This window comes from Micromys minutus (assembly GCF_963924665.1).
Source record: "Micromys minutus genome assembly, chromosome: 29".
NCBI lineage: Eukaryota > Metazoa > Chordata > Mammalia > Rodentia > Muridae > Micromys > Micromys minutus.
In genome coordinates this window covers 31,397,570-31,414,677 of record NC_137964.1, presented here as the reverse complement: position 1 = coordinate 31,414,677, position 17,108 = coordinate 31,397,570, and the positions used below count along the sequence as shown (strand labels likewise).

The 17,108-nt window shown below is 49.8% G+C and overlaps 1 protein-coding gene across 1 annotated transcript in view; it reads right to left on the bottom strand.

Moving 5' to 3' along the window:
• The window catches only part of SRRM4 (serine/arginine repetitive matrix 4), a gene marked incomplete at both ends in the record, with an annotated part of 150,324 nt that overhangs the window by 41,676 nt on the left and 91,540 nt on the right, over positions 1-17,108 (bottom strand). Inside the window, one exon of the mRNA XM_080941386.1 lies at positions 405-551. Coding sequence (XP_080797512.1) covers positions 405-551 — 147 coding nt within the window. The remainder of the gene's footprint in view (positions 1-404; positions 552-17,108) is intronic.

The following is a 17,108-nucleotide window of genomic DNA, read 5'->3' as shown; positions in this document are numbered from 1 at the left end:
AACACACACCTTCACAGAAACAACAGAACCGAGTGACAACGGAGCGAAAATGCTAAAGCCACAAGCTAAGAATAACCTTCCTCGTTTCCGTGTTTTGTATTTGTCACATCGAGGCAAGGCTAACTCATAGGAGCAGAGCCTAGCTTGCCCCCCCTGCTTTTATAGATCTGTCATTAGAACTCAGGCACATGCATTCAGTGCCTGGATCTAACTAGTTGTGACAACAGCCATTGGGTCCACAGACCTGAAAAGCTGGCCCTCTGCCTCACTACAGAACATGTTAGCATGTGCTCAAGCTCCCAAAGAGGAACTTGGGAAAGAGAAGGGGGTCCTAGGGGGCACACTTCACTGCCACACACTCAGCTGTAACTTGCTGTTGGTTTGAAGGAGGTACAGCATCTCACCTGTGTGCTCTGGCAGGACCCAGCTCCCTGCGGGCTTTCTCTCGTCCCCAGCTGTTGGCTCCAAGCGCCTCAGTGGTCAGACGCTGGCCCAGCTTCTCTGAAGGTCCCTCCTGATCTGGAAGCAAGAGACTGCTCTGGGGCTCTGTCCTGCAGGGGAAAAAATAAGGAGGTAAACACGTTAGGGCATTTGGAATCATCTCCTTAGATATTCTGACCTACGATTTTCTAGCCCCTTCCTAGACTGAGATCATTAGATTATCATTGGCCTTTTAAATTTTTTCTCTGAGTGGGGTGGGGTGGGGTGGGGTGGGTTGGGTATCAGGGGACATTTCCAGTTCAAGGCAGTCAGAATTTGTGTGTCATCTTCACGGTTCTCTATCTACCTCGGTGACTCAAAGGCTACAAAATCTGAAAGTCGAAGCCACTTGGAGGAAGGGAGACATCTGAACTATAAGAATTTTATAAGCGGCGAGCTTATAAAGCTGCTCAGGTCTCAGAGTTTGTTACTGCTGTGCACACGTTGTCCTGACTCAAATATGGGAGAGTCTTGGGAACCAGAATGCACTTTCTCTCTCAATGATGCATAGAAGGAATAATTTAACCTCCTCTGCCCCCTCTTTTGCTGAAACTATGTCTCTGTATTATCTGTCCCCTTATCTGTAGGCATTTATTTATTTATTTATTTATTTATTTATTTAACCACTACTCATCCAAGCTCCAAAAGTATTAAATAGAAAAATTCCGCAAGCAGATTACAAGAATAAACACATGCTTTTCTTAGTAGTACAATGAAACCTTGTATGGTACTACTGTCTCCCAGTCAAGACATGACACATTCTTTAATTCAGAGTACCCAAGCTGTGTAGGCTACCCCAACTGTCAGTCATGAAGTAGTCATCTTTAGCAGATTAACTGAATTGGTACTAGAGCGTTGTCTTAGGGTCTTTCTGCTGTGAACAGACACCATGACCAAGGCAACTCTTATGAGGACATCAACAGGTTCAGAGGTTCAGTCCATTATCATCAAGGCAGGAGCATGGCAGCATCCAGGCAGACATGGTGCAGGAGGAGCTGAGAGTTCCACATCTTTATCAGAAGGCTGCTAGCAAAATACTAACTTCCAGGCAGCTAGGATAAGGGTCTTAAAGCTATACCCACAGTGACACACCCACTCCAACAAGGCCACACCTCCTTACAGTGCTACTCCCTGGGCTGAGCATATACAAACTATAGCAAGCACTGTGCCCAGTTCTACCTTTCTGTACTCACTAAGCCCTCAGGTACAGGAGAACGAATGATCCCGGGCTTTTGACTACCCTGAAGGGAACACATAGGTGTTTCCATTTTATGAGATGGTAAAAGCACTGTAAGATATTTTGAGAGAGAGATCACATTTGTAATATGTTATTTCCCCTTCTCCTCAATTATCATTATTAACCTCACACTATACCTAATTTATAAACAAAACCGATTCATAGGGTCATCTGTAAGGGGAAAAATATATATAGTATCATAGGATGTACAGTGTATGCTGTTATCTTGGGCTCGAGGAAGCCACTGTGGTCTTTGCTATTATTCATATAGAATATGCTATTATTCTATTCATATAGAATATAGGGAAATGGATGTGTGAGTGTGGATTCTAGGCTCTTCACTCAGCATCTGCAGCACAGCTGGCCACCAGACTCCTGAGTTCGGGTCCCTCAGCACTGAAACAGAGAATGCCATAGACCCCTGGACCGTGGACATGGCCTGAGGAAAGTGATAACTGATGCCAAAGATCTAGAAAATATCATCTAATGCTACTTTTGCTTTCTGATAAATCAGCCAGTCTGATGTCTCTTGCAGGGGTGGGGCCACCCACTTGGAACAGCAGTTCCCATGAAGGCTTAAGGTTCCTTCCTCCTGGCAAACAATACCCAGGAGTTACTAATATGCCTCGCCGATTTGAGTCCTAGGAAGGGACAAGAAGTTGCCTAAGTCACTCAGCCTTTGAGGATCCTGTTACTCAAAGTCCTGGATCTGAACTAAGAGGATCCAGGACCTTGAGGGTCCTGCATGTATCTAAGGTCGTTCTATTTCCTAACTTCCTGTCAACCATCACTGAAAGTCACTAGCTTCTCCGCACCAGGCTCCTATAGCTCCTGCAGCTCCTGAAGCTGAAGGTTCCCTGACCCTTAGGTTTTTCCAGCAAGGGAAGCCAATCCCAGTCCATAGAGAAGCAAGAACAGAATAACACATCCATCTCTGCCAGCCACTTATTGGTGTATCTTCAGAAGCAGAGCGGCGAGTCACTGCCAGCCAAGGAGGAATGGAGATTCTAATCAACGCTGCTTCCTGCCTGGTCCAGGCCAACCTGCTTTCATTAACTCCAACCTCAATGTCAATTCTCAGTGTGGGGATTCAGTGACCCAATCAGTGATGCTATTATGATCATGAGGTTTATATCCAGATGGCAGAGGTAATCATTGTCATGTAAGTACGTGTGATGGTTTGTATATGGTTGGCCCAGGGAGTGGCACTATTAAAAGGTATAGCCCTGTTGGAGTAGGTGTAGCCTTATTGGAGTGGGTGTGGCCTTGTTGAAGGAGGTGTGTCACTGTGGGTGTGGCTTTAAGACCCTCAGCTGCCTGGAAGTCAGTATTTTGGTAGCAGCTTTCAGATGAAAATGTAGAACTCTCAGTTCCTCCTGCACCATGTCTGCCTGGATGCTGCCATGTTCCCACCTTGATGGTACTGGACTGAACCTCTGAACCTGTAAGCCAGCCCCAATTAAATGTTGTTCTTTATAAGACTTGCCTTGGTCATGGTGTCTGTTCACAGCAGTAAAACCCTAACTAAGACAGTATGGGAAATGTGACTTTTTAAACATGACTGGTTAGGATGAGGATGGAGTAGCATAGAAGATTAAGAAGATGGGAGAGTGGCTATTACTTCACAGACTCAGAAAAGACTCCTCTGACGAATAACATGGGGAGAGGGAACTCATGGGGCTAATGTTCATAACGAGATGTATTCACAGATCAATTGACAGTACTGTCAGCCATATTCCCTTCGCTGGAAATGGCAGACAGAGCCAAGGACTTGCTTCCCATGAATAAGAGGGACACATGATCATGTATGACTCTCAAACTATGTGGCTAGGCAGCGTTTGCCTTGTCCTCCTTGAGCGAGCGTTAGGAACCATCATCTGCCATGTTGTAAGAACACTTGGCCCCGCGGAGAGGCCCTGCTGCCAGTAACCAGCATTCACATCCAGCCATGCAAGCAAGCATGCGGACGCGAGCCCTCTGGAACAGAGCAAGATTTCGGCAGAAGACATAGTCCTTGTGGCAGCGCATGGTAACCTCGTGAGATGTACCGAGACAGAAGTGTAGTCACACTCTGTACTCACAGAAACCAAGATACAACTGCTTACTACCCCCCCCCCCCACGCACAAGGATTAGGAGTGGGTTTTGTTTTGCTTTGCACAGTAATGCATCCCTCTGTACAGGTATCTGCAGAAAGGGGGAGGTGTGTGCCCGGGAGAAGGGTTCAAGTTGAAAGGCCTTGGCACATGAAGGTACAGCAAGGGGTGTGATCAGAGAGGAGCCCTTTGCAGTGAAATTTCTGTAGCTATGCACTGGGAGATGTGTTAGCCTAGCTTCTACTTTCATTCCAACAGCGCTAGCTCCAGCTTTCTGGACTGGGGTACCCCACTGGGAAATCTGTAGCAAAACAAACAGAAACATAATAAATTCTACAGAAAGTGCTGAGGGGAGGCACGGGCTCCTCCATGATAGAACATTCAATTCCAGGCATCCTAACATTTTGTGGCTCAGCTTCTTACTGCCTCCTGGTCTCTCGTGCCTACGCACACACATGTATGTGTGTGTACGCGCGTGCCTGCGAGTGTAAGCCAGAGGTCAACCTCAGATGCTCTCTCTGGGATCTGGGGATGGTTGAGGTATGGGTTTGCTTCCCAGTGAGTTTTGGGCATCTTCCTGTTGCCACCCTTCCAGACCTATGGTTTCAAGCGTGTGCCACCACACCCAGCTCACTTCGTGGGCACAAGAGATTGAACTCGGTTGTGCTGTAATCTTCTTAAAACTGGAAGAGAGGCAAGCTTAGAGCCCCGTGTTTCCCAAGTTTGGCATAACACCAACGGTTCCCAATGAGGTTTCTGAAAAAGACCCTAGGACCCGACGCAGATGTAATGAATAAGGGTCTCAAAGAGATTGACCCAGGAATCTACATGCCGAAGAAACATCCCAGATAGGACAGCCATTTGTCAGACCACATGCAAAATCCAAAGATGCCTCAGGACCTAGCCTCAGTCGCACCTCCTGCTTCTCTTTGCGTCTTTCCATTGTTCGAGCCATATGGTCTTCTTGCTGTTTCTCAAATAGGTCAAACGCTTTTCCTGCCCCAGGCCCTTGGCACTTGCTGTTCTGTGCACCTGGCATGCAGTTTCTGCAGCAGCTCATCTGGCCATCTCCTCAACCTCTCTCAAGGATCACCTTTGCAGAGAGCTGTCCCTGGCTTCTGTGTCTTGTCCCCTCTTCGCCCTAGAGGTAGGAACCACTGGGCTTGCCACTTTCTTCGCTGATATTTTCATACGTCCTCTAACTGGTGGTCTTCTAGATGAGCATGTGAGTTTTTTGAGATAGAAACTGGTCCTCTGACCATCACGTCACCAGAGCATCTGATACTGCCTCTGTTTGCTGCTGAAGGGGTGGAGGGACAAACAGAGGAGTTCTGGTGACCGATCCTACATGCAAACTGTAGATCAGGCTTGACCCTCTCTGACAAATGGAGGTGAGGAGTTGATGGGAGGGAACCAGGCCTCAGAAGCGCCCCCCCCCATGTCTTTCTGTTTCCCCTTTTCAGAGTCTTAAGAAGAAAAAAAAAATTCGGTGTTCCATTTCTGCTCAAGCATGCCCACAGCTGCCTTGTCTTTACCACAGAGTTACTCAACATTGTCTTTTCAAAAAAATACATTCAAAGAAGGCAAGATCTTCAGGGGACAGCTGAGACAGAGAGCCAAGGGCCGGCACATGCTCCACTTCACTGGAGGAGGGGGAGGGCTGGTGGTGCTCAGTTCCTTGAGGCTCTTCCTCCTCTCTGCATTCCTGTTGATCAGAGGCCCTGGCACTGCTGCTGCCTGTAGTCATGGCAACGAACAGCTGATTCCTAGCCTCAGATAAGAGTCCAGGCTGAACTTTCTAAAAAACTCTCTAAGATGCCTGGGTCCCTAGCTGCTTGTTCGATTCTTCATCAAAGCAACCACAGATGGAGCAGAGTTTCTGGCCGCTCCCAACAACAACAACAACAACAAAAACCCACTCATTTGGCCTGGAGCCAGAGGCCAATCCTCATGACCCTAGCCCTAGGCAGAGCTAACACATTTTAGAAACAGACAAACAAGACTTGACCATGAGCCAAGCCACCTCCACGGAGAGTGGGGGAAAATGGAGTCTCAAGACACAAGGGGGTTGCCCGAGTCTATAACCAACAGCATCGGAGCCAAACCTGGAACTGTGGCCCTTTATCCCCTTGGCCAGGGTGCCCTCTGCAATCTCTTGCTCATAATTGCAGCATGCATGCATTAAGCACCTACTGAATGCCAGACACTGGGATGGACAGTCCTTCAGCTCAGAGTGGTTGTATAGAAACTGGCTAGCGGGTACAGCCAGTTCCACTGAGTGTGGAGAAACTGAGGGTGGAGATGGAACTAAATACCCAAGCCAGCATACCCGAGGAAGAGAGGGAGGGAGGAAGAGAGAGAGGAGTGCTCTGAGACTCTGAGACATACTTCAAAACTACAAGGAAGTGTTGAGTGGAAGCGTAGAGCGTGCTGGATACTTCCTCTAGAGTCTTCAGGACACGGGCATCACAGGGCTTGGCAGGTATCTTATGCCTCACAAGGAGAAGCAGCCCTTGGCCATTGGCTCTGAGATATGCCCGACTCTGATTTTCTCCCATCCCACACATACTTGTGTCCGTGTGTACAGCATCCCTAACTCGGCCTCTCAGTGGATGCTGAAACCCCTATTCAGTGTGCAGCATGGTGAACTTCCCTCCGTCCCACTGCTGAGGACCGATACCTGGTGAGGAAAAGGGACTTGCTTCCTAGGCAGTGCCCAGCTTCCCCCCACCCCCATGCTTGTCCTGCCTCCAGGCTGTGAATAACCCACCCTTGTCCCTATGCTGGCATGGGGCTGGAATCTTCTGTCTTCTTCAATTCTCATGAGGAGCATGGACCTCCAGGCTCCCGAGGCTCCTAGAAGTCCCAGAATTCAACCCTGAACTGACCTAGTCCAGCAATAAGATGGATGTGGCTAATTTGTGCCTCAGCTCCTGGGACTCTGGCCTGAAGTCTTGAAACTCCGGGTCCTTTTCAAGGTTAATCTAGTTAATTAAGCCTGCTTGGAGGTAATCTACAGGAGCCTTGACCCTTCCAGCTTTCTTATCGTGGCTGGAAGAAAGCAAGAAAGCCTGAGAGAAGATTAGGGATTCTGTGGTGGAGAGTGCCATTTGGATGCAGGCACATGCACGCTCGTTTCAGTAAAGGCTGAATGAAAAACAAGATGAAAAACAAGAACAGCTTCACCAGACGATGCTCCCTCTGCCTTCCATTCATTGCCTGACAGATGTTCACCGAACACTGGTGAATTTCAAGAATACAGAAGTCCAGACCACGCCACGGCCCCTCAAGGAGGCTTCATCGTGGAAGCAGAGGGAATCCCTAAACTAGGAAATAAAAGCCAGAGGACTAACGTGTCAGGGGCCATGGTGCCCTAGACTAGCACCCAGAACAGCCTGGAAAATGTGGGCAGGAGACCAAAGTGGGTTCCCTGAAGAGTGAACAGTAAGCCATCAGGGAAGCAGAAAGGGAAAGGTAGAGAAATGTCTTATAACCACACAGAACACAACGTGCTAGATGGACAGATGGGGGGAAGGGAGGATGGATGGCAAGAGTTGGGACTGAGGAAGAAGAGTCTTTCGGAGCCACATATTGGCTGTTTCTTGGGCTTTAATGTGACTGTGAGCCCCGCGGAGATCCTGTCCTGATGCACTGAGGCTGGAAAGAACTTGGGTGATTGCATCCTAACCCATCCCCAGTGCTGCTGTTCCTGGACCGCACTCGGAAGAGTCAGGCTCCAGAATCTACAAGGGATTTAAGCTCGATCCTAGGCTGACCTGCGTAGACAGGGCCAGCGGTTCTCAACCCGTGAGTCATGACCCCTTCAGAGGCCAAGCAACCCTTTCATACGGGGTCACCTTAGACAGTGGAGATATCAGATATTTACACTGGGATTCAAAACAGTAGGGGAATTACAGTTACAAAGTAGCAACGGAAATCATTTTTGTGGTTGGGGATCTCCAGAGCATGAGGGACTGTATTCAAGGGTAGAAGTGTTAGGAAGGTTGGGAGCTATTGAGATTGGAAGTCTTCCTGAGACAGTGGTGAATGGTTTAGGGAAGGGGGGAAGGGAGAGAGGGGGATGGACAGACAAACAGACAGAGACAGAGACTCATAGCGCAGGCTAACAAAACCAAAAGAATTAAAAGTGGAAACATCGAGTTTCTGGTGCAGCTCAGCCAAACAGGTCCTGGGCCTGGGTTTCGAACCGTCACTACAGAGCACACCTGTATGCTGGCTCTCATCCTCAACCGAAATCAACGCCCAGCCCACCCAGCCACGCCTCTTTCCACAAGCTGGCCAGTCAACTGCTGATCTGCAGTGAGGAATCAAACTGCCCAGTGAGCAGGGGATTGGAGCTGATGGCTGGGCCAGTCTAGAAGAATCAGCTTCCCACTAGAATAGAATGTGTCACGAAATAGGTGATACCATGAAAACACTAGCTGGGGAGCCCCACTGACCTGGGTTCAAGCTCCGATCCTGCCACTGTCTGTGGCCAAGGGCATGAATGTGACCTCTCACTCCAGCCTGGGACCTTTGCATGTGCTGGGACCGCAGACCCAGGCTGTGGAGTCCTCGGAGGAGAGCCATAGAACGCACAGCACTGCCCCTGGAGAGATCACTCAAGATGAGTCCCTCTAAGATGGGGTGGGTGGCGGCTTCTCACCAGCCCTAATACCGCGACCGCTTTAATACAGTTCCTCATGCTCTGGTGACCCCGAGCATAACATTATTTTCATTGCTACTCCATACCTGTAATTTTGCCGCTGTTATGAATCGTGATGTAAATATCCACTTTCCAGTGGCCCCTGTGAAGGGTTGTTCGTAACCCGTAGGTTAAGAACCGCTGCTCTAAGGAACCGTCATGGCTGCTGCTGGGAGGAGGATGGAGTGAACAAAGACATCTCTCTCTGTGAGACTTTTTCAGCCTCGTGCGATGGGACGAGGCGTGGTACAAGAGCTGGGAGAGAGAAAACTCCTGATAGGGGCTACCAACTTCCATTCAACTCTTCGGGACACAGTTATTGAGCGCCTACTGTATGTGATCTATGTTGTCAGTTCCTGGGAGGCAGCCTGACTCATTGTAGTTTCCAGTCATCCTATTGAGGTGGGCAGAGGGGATAAGAGTGCAGAGAAAAGATACAACCATGCGATAAACACAGAGACCATCAGATGGTGATGAGACATGCGGAGAGAGGAAGCGGAACATAATACAGGAGGCATTGCTCCCAGGGGGGACGTGAAGTGCTCCTGGGAGAACATTGTAGTTTCAAATGAGTTAATCAGAGGTGACATTCCAGCAAAAGCTTGGAGGTAGTTAGAGTGGGCCCAGAGCATGCCTGGGAGAATGTATCCGGCAGAGGGCACAGTCAATGCAAAGGTCCTGGGGTAGGAGCACACCAGAGACTGAGGATGGAGCTGACTGAGGGAGCAGTGAGTAGGAGGCACGGTTTCAGACAGTGAGGGGTCGGCCCATAAAGGTCGGCAGAACACTTGCAAGGAGCTGGGCTTTCACTTCAGTGGGCTCTGAGCAGAGGAGTCATATTCTGACTCCGATATTTAAAACAAACAAACTCAGGCCTCATTCAGTGGAGACCACAAGGGAGCTGGGAATCCACAGTGAGACAGTGGGAGAACGTTCAGTGGGCAGAGCTAGAGACACAGGAAAGACGGTGGGCGGGGCTAGACAGAGGGAAAACGGTGGGCGGGGCTAAGAGTGGGTGGGGCGATTGCTGCGGTCCTGCTAGGCAGGGCCAAGATTCTCAGACAGTCAAAGTAGAATCAACGGGGTCTGCACGTGGATTGCACATGTGAAAGTGAGGTCAAAGGTCACCCAAAGTGTGCGACCTGGGCTGTCTCTCACCGAGCTGGGAGGGTAGAGATTGGTGTGTGTGAAGGGTCGTCTGGAGCTCAGCGTTAGACATAATACTTTTTTATTAGGATCTACACATGACATGCCACACCAGGTTTCATTGTGGCGTTTCTATACACGCACATAAAGTATTTTCATTATATTCAGCCCAAATTCTGTCTCTCAACCTCTTGCCAGACTGGCTGATCCTTTCCTCAACCGGCCACTCCAGGGTTACTTAGGGAAGCTTGGGCCTCTTGCCATTCACTACACCACTCGAGAAAATTAGTTCTCTCTTCCCTGGCCGCTGCTAAGTGCTTATGGAATCTCACGGAGGGGTGAGCCTCATGGGCCAGTCCCACAAATGTTATTTTGAGATGCTAGTTAGATCCACACACAGGGCTGGCCAGTGAGCAGCAGGATATGGGCGCTTGGGTGTCATGCAACTCATATGAACTGAGGAATGCATCTGAGAGATATAATAAAAGCAAGGCCTGGGCCATCTGGAGTTAAGGTGAGCCTCTGGCTAGACTTTGGCAGGGACTGGACACGGAGGCAGCTCAGAGGAGTCTGGGGATAACAAGGTGTCTTGGTAAGAGTGCTCCATCTGGATGGACTGGCTGGTCCCTAAGACATGCATAGAAAGCACAGAAAGGTCTGGTTCCCCCATTTAGGTGCATTCATTCATTCATTCATTCATTCATTCATTCATTAGCAACACATCTCCTCATTCTCCTGCTAACCACCATTTTACTTCCAGTAGGCCCAGACACGAGTCCTTCCCTTGCGTTTGAAGTCCAACAGGAGAGATGGGACCATACGCATAATAAATCATCCCACATGGGAGAAAACACTGGAGAATTAGAAGCACATGGGGAGGAGAGATGTCAGTGTGCAGGAAGCAAAGCCAGGTGGGTACAGGAGGCCGAGTCTGGCCCAGGAGGATGTGAAGAGGCTAGACAGGGACTGTCAGCTAATCTGTCTGATCCCCCACTGGCTGGGTATCCTGGCCCTGTCTCTTCCTTCCTGCTGAAAGTGCAGTCGCCTGGCAGAGCTGCCACAAGGAACGGAAGAGACAACATGTGCCCAGAGCTCAGACACCCACCACCTGGCTCTAGGTGGCACTTTCAAGCTTGCCTCTGGGGACATACTCATTGCTGATTCTGATGGCTTTTCCCCAGGGAGGAGGAGAGGGAGGAAGGTTGGGGTGCCCTTGGGAGTATGTTGAGAAGCTTGATGCGGAGGGTTGGCTTTGGTGTCCACCAAGAAGAGTGTCTGCTTTGGCAGCTGTCAGTACCACCTCTCCATTCTTCACCGTGTCCTGGCTTCTTCCTTAATAATTCAAGGAAGGAATTGTACTCTCTCTCCATCCAGGATTGACTACTGAGCTCCTGCAGTCAGAGGTATCCTGAGACACACATACACACACACACACACACACACACACACAAACAAACACACACACACGTGTACCTTCGTGCATGCATGCACACTCACACACACACATTAGTGCATGTGCATACACATGCATGCACCTGTGCACACATGTGTACACACACATACATGTACACACACACACACACACACACACACACACACACACACACACACATGCTCTTGGACTCATAAACTAGTGCTGCCCCAGGCTGTATGCAGTTGGGGACATTCTTAACAAGCAGAGGATGAGCAGCTGCAGAAATCTACAGAGAAAACAGAGCAGACAAGCCACAAATCTCCATGTCAGGCGGTGAGCTCCGAGGTCTGGGCTCGTTAGTTTTTAAAATAAACACGGCAGAGAACCAAGATAAAGGGTTTCCATGGGGGGAGCTGTCAGATACTGAGTCTCACACGTCGGAGACACCGTAGGGACCACTGGTCCCTCTCCCTGGCTTGTCTGTATCAACAGATCCCCAATCAGCATTTGTCAGAGCCAGTCTGACTCTGGAGGACACTGGGCCCAAGCAAGGTAAGCTCACGTAGTGCGTGGGGGCAGGGCAGGAGCAAAGTGGGGCTCAATCAGCTCAATGCAGTCAATACTGCTACTCAGCCAGACTTCCCGAGCTGTTCCCTCCCATGCTGTCCCGCCACACTTCTGTCCCGAGGTCACTCCTGCCGGCTAACCCTGCCCAAGGCTCTTCTCCATTGAGTGCAAAGCGGCGATGAAGCCTGGGATTGTCTGCGGCTGTCACCTCTGCTTTGTGCTGTGACCCATAGGAAACTACTAAACACTGTCAAACTCAAGCCTTCTCCTCTGGAGATGGGACACATTGGTCTAAATGGCAGAGTGTGACCCGCTTTCCAAGGGGATGGTGCAATGGTTAGCACGTTTCTGGACACTCAGTAAATGACTGATGTGTGGTTTTGTTGTCGTTGTTGGTTTGGGGGATGGAGATGAGGATGGTGATGGTGATGATGGTGGTGATTATGGTGGTGAGGGTGATGATACTGGCCGTGATAACAATGGCAGGGTGGATGCATGTAGTGGCCATGCATACCAACCCCACCAATCAGCACAAAGCTTTCAGAAGATTCTACCTCTATAGCTCTGGAACCGAACATCAGTGTGCTCTCAAATCACCTTTTCTCTCCTCCGTTAGGCTTATCTCAATCCATCTTTTGTCTACACCGCTCTCTCCTCCCCGTGGAAGACAGGGAACCCTGGAGAAAGCCAGCGTCTAGCTTTGCAAGGCAGCCACCATTTCTCAACCCCAGCTCAGGCATCCAGTCCTCACACTCATGGGAGTGGCTTCTCCCTGCTGCTTCTGAAGATGCAGCTGGTGGCAAAGGTCTGTTGCTCTGCGGAGATGTTTTATCAGCCCTTTAAAAGTCAAACCCATTACCTGAGGATTGTGAGTTTACTAGGGAAGTTCATCTTTATTAGGTAGCCAGACTCATAATCGCCTCTCACTGATTTTTATGGGCTCTCCTTGGCCCCAAAGGGGTTTCAAACGTGTGTGTACATGTGTGTACCTTAGAAAAGCTCCCTCCCACACACATATGAACAGCCATCTCTTAAAGCCCCGTGGTTTCTCAACTGATAACAGGTAGGAATTTAACAGTCAGAAGCCACCGGGGCTTTGGGGTCAAGCTGACTGGAGCTTAAAACTGGTCCTGCTGTTTTCTGGCTATGATCTTGGATGAGCCTCTCACATCCCTGGCAACATAGGGGATGATTACGGTATCTGTGAGAAGACAGAGGCAGGAGCAAAAGACTTTTCCTGGTGCAGTGAAAGTGCTCTGTGAGTGTTAGCTGTCACTGTGGTTACAATTATTCATTGTTAATAGCTACTGGGCGACCGGAGTCTTCCTGTGTTTGCTGAGCCCATTCCTTTGCATAGACTGTGTTCTCTCTCTCTTGCTCTGCCAAGGGAAACCTCACTCATCCTTCCAGGCTCAGGGAAGCCATTACTGCATCTCACATGCAGCACTGGCACCTTGCTCTGGAACTGCCGAGGCCCCGGCAGCATCGTTACCGGATGCTGGACAAGGCCACTCGTGCGTGTGTGTGTGTGTGTGTGTGTGTGTGTGTGTGTGTGTGTGTGTGTGACTCTCTGTTTCCTTGCTTTAAAGACAGGGCTACTAATCTGTCATGTGTTTAGATAGTTATAGCAAACACACACTTATTAGGCTGAGCACAATGTCATTATGATTTCGATTACAGTCTAAAGAATCTTGTTGATTCCAATATGAAAAAGAACTTCCACATGGCAAGGAGTCCCTGTGGTTCTCCTTTCCCATCATGCTCTGGGACTGACGTCTTCCTTCCTGTTACCTGGATCAGTTTGGAGAGCCCGAGACACTCCTCTGTGACCTCTAAAGAGCCTTTGTGGATCTGGTTCTTCTCGGATTCTAAGTCACCCACATTGTTTTGCTTTTTTCTCAATACATATGGGGGTTAACACAGTGATTCGTCAATCTTCAAGCTGTCACCCCTCACTGCAGTGTCAGAGTGAACAGTCTCTGCATTGAATAAGACTATACTAAGGGCCAAGCATGAATGAGACCCTACTAAGGGCCAAGCATGCTATCAAGGTATTTAAAACCCACAATATCACTCAGATCCCCAAAGCTCTTAAGGGAGGCACTCCAAGAGGCTCAGAAAAGTATAGTGACTTGCTTAAGGATCCTCAGTAACCTGCAAGTAATCCCAAGATCCTAAAGGAACTACAGCTCAGAGCGTTTGACTTCCAGACAGAGCACGGCCCCCACAACCCAGATGGGCGTCTCCAGAGTGTCTGGAGCCATCACATCCCTTTCTACTCTGGTCCCGTTCCGTGTTACCACCTCCTTCTCCTTCCCCACTGGCTTCTGCTGGCTTCTCCTCATTTTCTTGCCTGAGCCCAGCTCCCTGGCCGCTGTCTGCTTGGTCTATTGACCAAGTCATTCAATCAATCAGCCCGCTCACCCTGACAGCTAAAAAACACCCTGACCGCCACTTTTCCCTCCAGCACCTTTCAGAGGTCCATGGAACCTCACTAATTTGGAATTTGCAATGATTTCTGACATAGACCCTACATTTCTCATTCTGGTTAAACACACACACACACACACACACACACACACACAGAGAGAGAGAGAGAGAGAGAGAGAGAGAGAGAGAGAGAGAGAGAGAGAGAGAGAGAGTCTGGCACATGGTGCAAACCGTTGGGGGCTTCCAAGAAAGAACCCAGCAACCAAAGAGCTGTGTTCTCACTTCTTTCCTCTTTGTCTTTCCCCATGTTCACACCCGCTCTCACCTCCACGCCAGGTTATGCCAGACAGGACCGTTATCCACGCTAATATCACCAGTAACCACAGCAGACACCCTCGCCCAGTGTGTGCTGTACACTGTGCCCAGCGCTTGGCATGGATTTATTCTCACCTGTCCTCATCACCATGACTGCAGGCTAGCACGAGTGCCAACTAAGCTCAGGAGAAAAACTGAGGCAAGGGAGGATCCTGCTAATGATGGGATTCTAACCCAATCTGGCTCCAGAACTTTAATCAACCCTTCTGCTGCTGTGCCTCTTGGGATGGGCACCCCCCCCCTCCCCGGGGAGGGACAGTTTGAGTTTCCTTCATATCCCGTTAATACACCTCCAACTTTGGGTTTTATAGTGCAGCACACAGTAGGGCCAGGTATCTTCAGGGCCTTCTATGTCTGTGTGTGGAAGCTACCCCAGAGTTGGACGGTCAGACGTCTACCTTGAAGACCGCTGCTGGATTAAGGGACACGCAGGGAGTGGTAAGGAATTTGAACATCTCCAGGTTTCAGTTCTGCTCTGGAACAGCAACGTTTTGCCCGTGGGGACCAGACATCTATCCAGAGCAGTTCTGTTCTGTGCTGCTGATAATGTTGGGAAATACAAAGCTAGCTTGGTGTACGAAGCTCCCACAAAAAGGCCCTGTGACATCTACTAGAGTGTCCTCCATGGGCATGCCTTGAGGCCTCCTTTGTGTGCAAACAGAAACAGGGCTGCACTGCATAGGCCTTGAAGGTACGCTTTGAACCGTTTAGAATACTGCTCCCCTGGCCAAATTGCCCATCCTCCCTCCAATCGCCCATTAGGCTGCTAGGTGTAGACAGAGCTGAGGATTGCTCTACAGTTATTCTGCACACTGAGGAGACGGTGGACCAAGACCGGAGGACAGCAAGAGGAACTTGTTCGGATGAACACCTCTCAGCCCGAGGATGACTTCCTTCTTAGGAGCAGAACATGATGGCCACATACCTGTAGCAGAGAATTCTAGCACATTTATGTGCGTGTACCTGAGACCGGGAGCCCGGTCCTAAGTGGCTTCAGTATCTGGGTACTGACCACATAACCTATCATCCAAAGCAAATGGGGCATTGGCAGTCAGAGCTCAGGCATGACACCATTTGTGACTCTGTTTTGTTTCCCTGAGCAGAATCCCTCCCACCTCTCCTCCAAGGCAACTCAGCCCCACCCCCCTCCTTTCCTGTCTTAGCTACCTCCTAGGGTTCACTCCATTGCTCAACCTGCTGACTGGAATTCACCTTTGACCCCGTCCAGTCCCCACTCTGTGCAGACAGCAGGGCCGCCCTTGCAACCCTGCCCCTTTCTTCTGCAGAGCCGGGAGAAACAACCTCGAAACTCCCAGTGAGGCACCTTAAGCCTTTAAGGACTTAGCCCCACACAGCTCTGGGCTCGGCTGGTTCTCTATTACTATGTTCAGCCCACCTCGAAGGCGCCTCCAGCCCTGAACAGACCCTGCACTGGGATGGCTTTCTCCTGTCCTGTGCAGCACACTGTGGAATTCAAGGGTGTGTCCGGGAGCCAGACTGCTGTGTTCAAAACCCAGCCGAACTCTCGGAGTAACTGACTGGCTTCTGCTCTCTGGCTTCAGCCATCTGCTGAGGTGGATAGTGCTGTCTGCCTTCTAGGGCTCTCTGGGGGACAGTGCTGGGCACAAAACGCATGCTCCACATCAACGTATTTTAAATGATCCTTCTTTGGTTGGATCACTTAGTGCTTTGGTCACAGCTTGCTTAAGACACTTCCTCCAGAAAGCCTTCCCTGATTACCTGGATGCTGGTATTACTCGACTCTTTGTGGTCATCACCCCCCCCTTCCATTTTAATTATCTGTTTAATTCTTGTTTCCCACAGCAGATGGACCGTGTGGAAGACGAGCATGGGGTGTCTGCTCCGTGCTACTCTCACACGTGGGAAAGTGCCGAGCTCCTGACAGGTCTTCAGAAAGCAGCTGCTGAGTAAAAGGGTTGATCAGAAAGGCAACCCTCAAGATAGCAAGGTGGAGGGATTATTGCTCAACAGCACCACAAAGTCAGCTTGGGATTGTCCCCTGGGTTCTAGGACACGGTCATTTGAAACAGATGTTTCTACATGATGGGTACAAGCCACCAGGCAGAGAATCCCGCACACAAGGACAGAATGTGACCCTCCCCCGGTTCTCTTGCCTTTCCATGTGTCCTCCGCCGAGCCGTTTGTGAGCTCAGAGGTTCGAATCCCTGCTTTACTGTATACCGATTATATGAACCTGGGCAAACTCAATGCTCTCTGCCTTGATTTTGGGGATGATGACGGTTTCCCTGGGCATGATAATTCTCTGAGCTAATAGACAGCCCCTGTCACATGGGTCATGGCAAGACTTGGCGATGCTCTTCAACACCTTTGAACAGTGACGATTGCAAGTCCCCATCTCACTTTTGTGATGTTCTGCCTCTCCCCATGTCTCTGTGTGGTCTGAGCCTTACCATTCAGGCTCTTGTGTGTTTCTAGATGCGTCAACTGCTACCTTACCTAGCTCTGGCCCAAGACAGGGCAATACCTCGTGGCACGCCAGGCAGCTGCACCTTTATCTGGGCTCTACGCACGGTCTGGATAATTGGCACAATGTCTGGTCATCTTAGCTGTGGGCTGTTCCTTTTTATTTAGCCTTAGGGGTAAGGACCGTGGAAGAGACGGGAGACAACATCCAGTTA